Raw genomic sequence first — 9,235 nt, forward strand, 5'->3', positions numbered from 1 at the left:
ATAAAAAATAAATCATATGTTTCAATATCAATCTTTTATTTTAAAAAATTTGTACATAAAACATTCTCATTGATAAGATATATCACAGTTCTATCTTATCTTATTTAAGACTATAACTATGTTTATATATATATATATATATTCTCTTCTTATAATAAATGTTTTAAAACAAAATTTTTAAACCAAGTTTAGTAAGTAGAAAGACAAATGCAGAATGTATCACAATTTAAACATGTATTAAATCATAAGCATGGAACAAATAAACTTTTTACAGAAACAATAAAATTATAGTTTTCTTTGTTATCTATACCGAAAATAAATATATTATTAAAATAAACTTTAGGAACTGTTTACATCCTTTGGCATTATTTATCTAATATCACAAGTTTTCCTGTAACATTAATTGCTTACAATTATTAAAAAAAAGTTTAGAAAGTGTGAGCTATTACAAAGTTCAAAATAAAATTTCCTTATTTCATTAAAAGAGAAGACTGAGAAAAAAGTAGCCCGATACACAATGTACTTTAATATAGTAATCGTTAGATAGCATGAAAGAGTATATGCGCGGTGTGTAAATAATTATCAATTATAGTAAGTTAATTACAGAATTGTCGTTGAATCTTCTTTTAGCTTATCAGGTCTGTTTTTAGAATTAGTCAAATCACTAAAAGGTTGTCGACTGATTACGTAGGAATGCTCAGTAATACTCTGATTCTTTCTTACAAATTTACTAGGCACAGCATGTGATTTTAATTTTTTCTTCCCATCAACTCTCATTTGTTCAAATTGATCTTCTTCAAAATGAAACTATTAATAAAAGAAATAATTGTTTATACATACGAGTATATATGTGTAATTATACATACAATATTTTAAAACAAATATTAGGAAAAATTTAAAGTTTACACTTACTTCACAAAGAACTCCAGTCTTGCCAGGAGACCAATTTGGACCTCGATTAACTCTTTTTTTCCATATTTCACGGTACTTAGAATCCTTGAGAAAATATGGCATATAAATTTTCTGTCCTGCATTTATCGGACAGTCCGGAGCTGAGCATCTTTTTACCATATCGCTAATTAAAGAGAAAATAATATAATCATAAAGTGTTGTGGCAATAATCCTTGTATTCATACTCTCATAAAAATCATTGAGTTCCGAGGTTATGTTACATTCTTCTATCGCTGCTTTCCTTTTAGGAGACACAAATCGACACACATCGCTTTCCATTTACAATTTTTTATCAAACTCGACACACTTCGCCTCTGCTCGAGAGGAGAGTCAGAGTATGTGTGACAAACTGTGTTTGAGTGTTATACTGTGTCGATTTGTGTCTCCTAAAAGGAAAGCAGCCTATGTAAATAATATTTTAAAAGATTAAACAATAATCTTATGTGCCAAAGCACATATATATCATTATATGCAATTAAAATGTTTAAACTTACGCATAAAAAATGGTAACATAAAACTTTCATTTGCCTAGGATAGAACGTGTAAGATAATGTGAGATAGAATTGTAGGATAAAATGAAATAGAAGTATGTCACTAGTATTATAAATGGCTGCCAAGCCACGTGACTGTAACAGCGAATCAGAATGCGGAACACCGGTTGCGCTTCTCTGATATCTAGGACTCTAATCCCGACGAAGTCCGAAACGCCATAACCGGATAACCTTCAGATGCTCTATCTCTGTCTTTCTTCCTCACTCTCTCCATCTTTTTCTAGTCCCAGTAGCGTTTTTCTTAAATTTCGTTCCCCCCTCCTTATGCATCATTAACGAAGTTCAATAAATTTTTTTTTATTTTAATTTTATTTCATTTTCATCCCCCCCGCAATTTCTTTCCTTCGAACATACACACGCTCACTCACTTAATTATACGACACCTTTTCTTTGTATTTATTATTTAAGTCCGAATTGATGTACGTTAACACATACACACACATACAGCAAACGTTCACACATCACGCACGCCGTTATTTATCCAATAAATCCTAAATTTCTAAATCTTAATTTAACCATATAAAAACAATAAGCTGTAAAATTATTACTTCAGTTATTCAATATGCTAGTTGACTCTAATAAATAAATGTATAATTTACATATATATTTTTAACTAGAACATTTTATTTGTCATTCATTTTTATTTCCTCGTATCTTCATCCTGCTAATAAAGATTTGCACACGGTCCTGTCCCGGGTAAAGGGATTCAGTTCCTTGACCTACAATAGGACCCACGATCGTACGACTCTTGAAAACGGAGTCATAACGTCTTATTGGAACATTGACCCATATTTCGGAGTCACCTAAGTGCGTTCGACTCGCTCCATCCCCTTCCACTCGGATGCATGCGAGACAAAGCGTCTGTTCTAACGTCCTTCCATACTCCATCCTTCTCATTCCTTCTTTCTCTAAATCAATCCATTCATATATTAGGAGTTGGACGTAACAACAGTCTTCTTTGTGAATCTCCAACCTTGCGCTCGAGCTAAAATAATGGAGGCACCTGCCAATAATAGAGAAATCATTTTTCTATTTCTTTTTACTGTTTTTTAAATATTGTTTTTTTTTATCAACTTTTCTTATACTTACCGGTTGCAAAAAAAATTCTTGTGCTCTTTTTTGGTGAATTGCGAACTCACGAGACGACAGATTTTTGATCCACGAAAAGTGGCCGAGACTGTCGTCGCGTGGATCTTGGAGATACAGTATGACATGCTTCTTGACATGCTTCTCCTTCTTGTTGCCGGTGAGCCGCAGTGGAAGGACCTGTTTATTCTCGATGCTATATACGTTGGTCGACACCGCGTTCAAATGTTCGAATTTCGGAATGTTTTTTAATGTCATCGGAAACTCAATGCCCGCGAGGTTCAACACCGACATGTAATGCTACGATGATTCACGATCTACATTTCTTTCTGCTGTATAGAGCGGCGACCACCGACTACGCGAAGCACGCATTGTCCGTCGAACGCATACTGATCACCACTCGTTTCGTCGCTATTTCCCGCGGCACGTCTATGTGGTATCCCACACGTATGGGATGTAGTTTGTTCACGTTGATAGTTAAATTGAGGATTCGCGACAGCGCTCACCCGCTGTCGCGTTCCTGGAACTCTTCGAGCGACACCAACGTAGGCTAGATGACATATCGTTCGTATCATTCGCGCAAATCGATGTATCGATATGTCTCACTGTTCTTAGTGTTGGCACGTTTATCGTTCGTCACAAACTTACCGTTGAACGCAGTGTTCACCTTCATACTACTGTATCTCTCTTCGGCAACTCGTATCTTTCTGCTACATGTCATCTCATCTGCGTTCGGTATTAACATTTCTAGAGCTAATCGATCTCCTCAATCCACTCTGGATTCAAAGATTGAGTTCGTGGAGCTAATGCAAGTTTTCGTGCCTAAATTGAATTCATAACCTTTTCAGAGGTCCTGAGAGTCGATTATGTATCTTGAAATGAGGTGAAAATTACAGCATCTCCCACTCGCTCGAGCACTATATTGCCAGCGTCTTTTAAAAACCGCTTGATATACTCCGCGTTGATCACCGCACTGATCAGAACACAACTCTCGAACGCAGCGTCGATCTCTTAGACGAGATCTGTTGTCATCACTCGCGTATTCGCCACCAACATGCACGAAACGTCGCTCCAATTGAGTCTTTGCACCCGCGAGTCGCGCGATCCTCGCCACCAAGCATTGTCTGTGTCCCACGACGAGCCGCGGACGTTTGGCACGACAGAATTCTTCCAGCTGTTCGATGGGTAGGGTAGTAACACCGATCCTAATTCTGGAGCTCTGAGGGGTGGGGGGGTGAGGCGCAGGAGGATCCCCGCGGCGCGGGGGGTCCGCGGAGGGGAGAGAGGGGTGATGTCACCAGGCGAAGAGGTTGACGTCACGGGGGAGGATAACGACATCACAGGCGAGGGGAGGATGATGATCACAGGAGGTGACGTCACAGAGTGTAGAAAATTCCATTGCGCGTCGCGATCTGCCGTCGCGTGGGGCCTCCGGGCGCAGTCCGCAGCCGCCATCGCGCGTGGGCCGCCGCCGCTGCCCACGTCGCCGGGCGCGGTCCCCGCTATACTTACCATGTATACTTACCATAGGTGCGTTCGGCATTGCAAATCGGAGGCATCCGTTTGCTCTTTCACCTCGCAAATCGTTCGGTAACTCGTATCTTTCTGCTACATGTCATCTCATCTGCGTTCGATATTAACATTTCTAGAGCTAATCGAGCTCCTCAATCCACTCTAGATTCAAAGATCGAGCTCGTGGAGTTAATGCAAGTTTTCGTGGCTAAATTGAATTCATAACCTTTTCAGAGGTCCTGGGAGTTGATTGTGTATCTTGAAATGAGGTGAAAATTACAAAAGTGAGCAAATTCACTAGTTATTGACCAATTAAATGATGAATATTCTAGTGAATTTGCTCACTTTTATAATTTTCACCTTATTTCGAGTTATATAATTGACCCCCTGGTCGGCGCACGCGTTCGCCAAGTTTCACCTGAATCTCTTCCACGCAGTTGAAATATGTTACTCATAAGTAACGCTACAAATTAAAAATCTTTCTGCATTAAAAATAAATACTCTGCTAAAACAGTGAATTTGTGTTTTTAAAACAGTGAACCACTGTGACAGATTTCCTAACCTGAATAGTTGTCGACTTTAATGATTAATATCTCAGTTCCCAGAGGGTAGAGCGATACTTTTTTTCTTGTCAAATCTTTATTTTTACGCGAAAACGCACCGATTGAGTGCATTTTTATCAATATTTGAGGCGGCCGGGATCTTCTAAACATTTGCTATAACCTTAAATGACGTTAAATGACAGCTCTGTTCGGATGCGTCCGAAATTAATTTTTGGCACTCGGTTTGCTCGAAGATCACGTGATCAAGCTCACCATCTGCTAACTCGCATTTCAGATTTACATTGCCGAACGCAACTCATGTATACTCACCATCTCTCTCGCTCTTATGCGGTATCTTCTTCTTATGCAGCTGTATTTTTTCTTCTTAACGCAAAGTTATTTTATTTTTTATTTTTTTTTAGTTTTTATTTTATTTATTTCAATTATTTTATTTTATTTTTTATTTTTATAACTTTACATTTTATGTTTGCGCGCATCTATTATTTAGTAACAGCGCGATATGTCCATACCGTCGCGTTCGATGATGTGCGCATAATACGATACGGCGAAGAAGGAAGAAAAGAAGGAACGATAAAATGTGAAGATGGAGATATGTTTAATCAAGTAATTATATATTTACCATACTTATTGGTTTTCCCCTATACAGCTTCATATTTCTCCCTAGTACGAACCTTTTCGCAATTAATTATCTCTAGAAAAGATCTTAAATCTATCGCAGATTTGAACGCTTAATATAAGCGCGATGATACGTAACGCGAGTGTTAAGAGTCGCAACGTATACGATACCGCAGTGGTATGGAATGATGGGAGGAAGGAAGCAAAAAAGCGAATAAATGTGAACAATCAGTTAATCTATACATGTATACTTATTTTACTTATTTTTTCTATATATATATAATCTATTTTATCTATATATATATTGTGAGGTGACGTTTTTCACCGTCCGTCACAAGGGTCATTCGACCTGGCCGAAGTTGCGCGGCAAATTTGTCCTGTGTCCTCCCGACGCGCAGGGCGAGCGTGCCGACGCTTGTTGCGATTTTCGAGCGATAATTTGAAGATTTTTATCGTTGCGTTTCGCGTGATATTGTTGTTCCTTTTTGCGAATTTATTTGAGATTTTTAGTATCGGCGGCTGCGGTAGGTAATTTAATGTATGACACATCCTCACCACCTCAAGGAGGCAGCAAAGAAGAGGATAGAAGACCATATTGGAGGCCCGGGGCCACTCGGAGGAGCGATAGCGCACAGGTGATACCGTTCTATATTATCGAGATAACGCCCTGAGCATAACTTGTTTCCCTGTAGCTGAACTTCTTACAGGCGATTATGCCGTGGGAGCGACTAAGGCGGCGTGAGGGGATGGCCACCCTCTGCCATAGTACGAGCGAGGGACCCCGCAAGGACCACTGTCGTTGCCGTACCACTGTCGTTGCCGCAAGGAAGCCTCTGCTGAGAGGAGACATCGGATCCGGAGGCCGAGCCTGTCTATAAAGGAACCCATCGAATCCTAACGACATGCCGGCAAAAGCAATCCAGAGGGGACCGTTGCGAGCAGCCGAAACGACGCCAGCGTTAAGTCGAATCCCGCGCGCTCAAGGATCTAGGACACGCGACGCGATAGCAAGTTGCGAGGACTCGCTGAAGCTTGCGAGATGGCTCGCGTCCAATCAGGGCCGATAAGGCTTATCACGTGGGCCCACGGTCGCCTGCGCGCCCCCGAAGGGACCACGGGCCCGACACTTGCGCTGTGGACTCCCGAGCGAACGCATGTGCGAGAGGACGCAGGACATCAGCGGAAAGTATCGAGAGGACTGCGTGGTGAGACGAACTTAACGTATTGTAAAGCCGCCGATTTCCGAATCAGAGGGATCGCACGCATCCGCGAAATTGTCGTTGGATCCCGTGGGGTTGGATCCTTTCGCGAGTAACTGTGTCGCGGCTGCACGCGCGCACCGCGTGATCGTGCCATCCCGTCCGATATCGTTTTGGTTTCGTTATAATTTCGAGTCAGTTATTTTGCACGCCCGCCGCGGCCACAGCCCGGTCATTCTGTATCGTATCGACGCGTCATAATTCTGTATCGTATCGTCGCGTCATAATTTATTATCGTATTGTTGTGCCGTAATTTTGTACTGTTGCGTCTCCGTTTCGTGCCGCGTACTATCGTTGTCATAGTAGATCCTAGATTTCAGAGGATGTTCTCGCGTGTTCATTCCGAAGATTTTCGTAACTGCGCCATGGATTTCCGTAACCGCGATACATGCGTCGCGTAGAATTACGATAGAATCGAGAGCTCATCCATCAGAGAAGAGAAGCGGTTACTTAATACCGCATGTCGAGAACGTATCGCGGAGGCCAGAGCGTTTGCATACCGCAGAGTTAATCCGTCTGCCTGTACGTCGGAAACCGTGTAATTGATTCAGAGAATATATTTGTTATTATATCATTGTTATTAATTCTGTCTATTTTACTGTTATCTTGCCTTACTCGTTCTCCAAAAGATCCTCCGTTCCCGACCACGAACCACTCCCTCTGCCATTATCGTGGCTGAGCAGTCGGTTATTAGAGCCGTCCGTGTTCGTGATTCTCTACACCTCTGTATTTTCGAGTGAGAACGTACCGAAAAGATTTAAGAAAGAGGGGCACGCTCTCTCGTGCCTGGCGCCCAATCATTGACGTTGAAGTTTAGAATATGTAAAATTTGAGAAAGCCGTTGTGGCGTTAAGCCTTTTTAATGTTGTCGTGAAGGTATCGACTAAAGAGAGGTAGAGCAATACTCGCGAACGCGCGACATCACTCTCGTGAGTGCGGTCGCAATATATATATATATATATACAGGGTGTCCAGGAAAAGACGAACAACGCTTAACGGGAGATTCTTGAGATCATTTTGAAACGAAAATTCTAATACCAAAATGATGAGGCTATAATAATTTTTGAATTATAAGCGTTTAAAATTAACGAATCATATCATCTAAAGTTGGCGCGCTCAGGAGCGGCACAACGGAAAGTACTAAACGCGAAAACTGATTTATCGGAAATTGTTTTGCATATCTGCGCACAACTTCACAATTTTCTTTACGCGTGAAATTAGCCTCTTCGCCATATTAAGTAATAAGAAATATCATTGAATATTTATTTTTTCGTTTAGTGAATACAACATGGACTATACTAACCAAAAATATTACGATATGTTCCTCATTTATGGCGCAAGTAATCAGAATGCACACGAAGCTGCACGCAGATATGTAGAACAATTTCCGAATCATAGAGCTCCAAGACCGAGTGTTTTTCTTAATCTGATAAATAGAGCTCGTACATCAGGATTATTTGCACTAATAAGGAGAAATGTCGTAGGTCGTCATTTTTATGTCCGTAATGTACATAATGAAGAGGCTGTACTATCCGCTATAGAGGAAGACTCTTCAACGAGTATTCGACAAATTAGTCGTACATTTGGAATGATGAAATCAACAGTTAACAATATATTAAAGAAAAACCAATTACATGCACTACACAAAAGTACAACATTTGATGCCGCAAGATTATGCACAAAGAAGAAATTTTTGTGAGTGGATGCTGCAACAAGAAGGGCAATAGCCGGAATAATGCGAACTGTAATGTTCACCGATGAATGCTTATTTACTCGTGAGGGTCTTTTTAATGTTCATAATTATCATGTATGATCTCAGGATAATCCTCACGAGTACATGATTCACAACTTCCAACACAGATTCAAAATTAATTTATGGGCTGGAATTTTAAATAACACAATAGTAGGATATTTTGTAACTTTTGTCAACATTATGCGCGTACCGTTTTTCGTAGAGAATTAATAATAATTAATAATTTCTAAATATTTTAAATACAATATAATAATAATCAAAATTAAATTTTTTTATTATGTCTTATTTTTTAATTATAATGTCTTATTTTATTATACGGATTGGTCCATTTGAATTGCCTCCCAGGGTAAATGGTGAAATTTATAAAAATTTTTTGGAAAATGATTTACCGATTCTGTTAGAGAACGTTCCATTGCATCTTAGAAGGAATATGATTTTTCAACATGATGATGCACCTACGCATACATCTAGAAATGTTTGTCGTTTTTTAGATACAATTTATCCAAATAGATGGATAGGACGCAATGGACCGCAATACTGGCCAGCAAGATCACTCGATTTAACTCCAATAGATTTTTTTCTCTGGGGACATTTAAAAAATTATATTTATCTGGAGCCAGTACACAATCGGGAGGACTTACACAATCGCATTGTTGAAGCAGTTGCAAGCATATCACCCGATATGATAATCAATGCGCAACAAAGTTTATTGAGACGCGCAAGATTATGCATAGATGTGAATGGAACACAATTGGAACATTTATTATAATTGTGACGTGACGTTTTCACTGTCCGTCACAAGGGTCGTTCGACCTGGCCGACGTAGCGCGGCAAATTTGTCCTGTGTCCTCCCGACGCGGAGGGCGGGCGTGCCGACGCTTGTTGCGATTTTCGAGCGGGAATTTGGAGATTTTTGTCGTCGCGTTTCGCGTAACATTACTATTT

At 40.1% G+C, this 9,235-nt stretch overlaps 1 protein-coding gene and 1 long non-coding RNA gene across 3 annotated transcripts in view; one reads left to right on the forward strand and one right to left on the reverse strand.

The window, feature by feature from the left end:
- Window positions 1–8,647, forward strand: part of LOC108731835 (uncharacterized) — a 10,978-nt gene extending 2,331 nt beyond the window's left edge. The window contains exons 2-3 of the long non-coding RNA XR_001937040.1: window positions 8,060–8,062; window positions 8,636–8,647. This is a non-coding gene — a long non-coding RNA (uncharacterized lncRNA). The remainder of the gene's footprint in view (window positions 1–8,059; window positions 8,063–8,635) is intronic.
- Window positions 512–1,612, reverse strand: LOC108731833 (THAP domain-containing protein 4). Of its 2 annotated transcripts, XM_018462354.1 has the most exons (3): window positions 1,446–1,612; window positions 913–1,075; window positions 512–807 (listed from the first exon to the last, which is right to left on the reverse strand). In XM_018462354.1, exons 2-3 carry the CDS (start codon window positions 1,069–1,071, stop codon window positions 601–603), a joined length of 366 nt encoding a protein of 121 aa, XP_018317856.1. In that variant the 5' UTR covers window positions 1,072–1,075; window positions 1,446–1,612; the 3' UTR covers window positions 512–600. The 2 variants fall into 2 exon arrangements, with proteins under 2 accessions (XP_018317856.1, XP_018317855.1); XM_018462353.1 differs by having other exon boundaries at window positions 913–1,612.
- Window positions 8,648–9,235: the final 588 nt, after the last annotated feature.

Source organism: Mycetomoellerius zeteki, unplaced genomic scaffold (assembly GCF_001594055.1).
Source record: "Mycetomoellerius zeteki isolate Tzet28-1 unplaced genomic scaffold, Tzet1.0 scaffold139, whole genome shotgun sequence".
Classification (NCBI taxonomy): domain Eukaryota; kingdom Metazoa; phylum Arthropoda; class Insecta; order Hymenoptera; family Formicidae; genus Mycetomoellerius; species Mycetomoellerius zeteki.

Bases quoted from the DNA above. Each gene is read 5' to 3' on its own strand.
- LOC108731833 (XM_018462353.1), bottom strand. From the start codon at position 1,230: ATGGAAAGCGATGTGTGTCGATTTGTGTCTCCTAAAAGGAAAGCAGCG. The intron at 808-912 runs GTAAGTGTAAAC...TTTTATTAATAG, and splicing joins AGACTGGAGTTCTTTGTGAA to TTTCATTTTGAAGAAGATCA.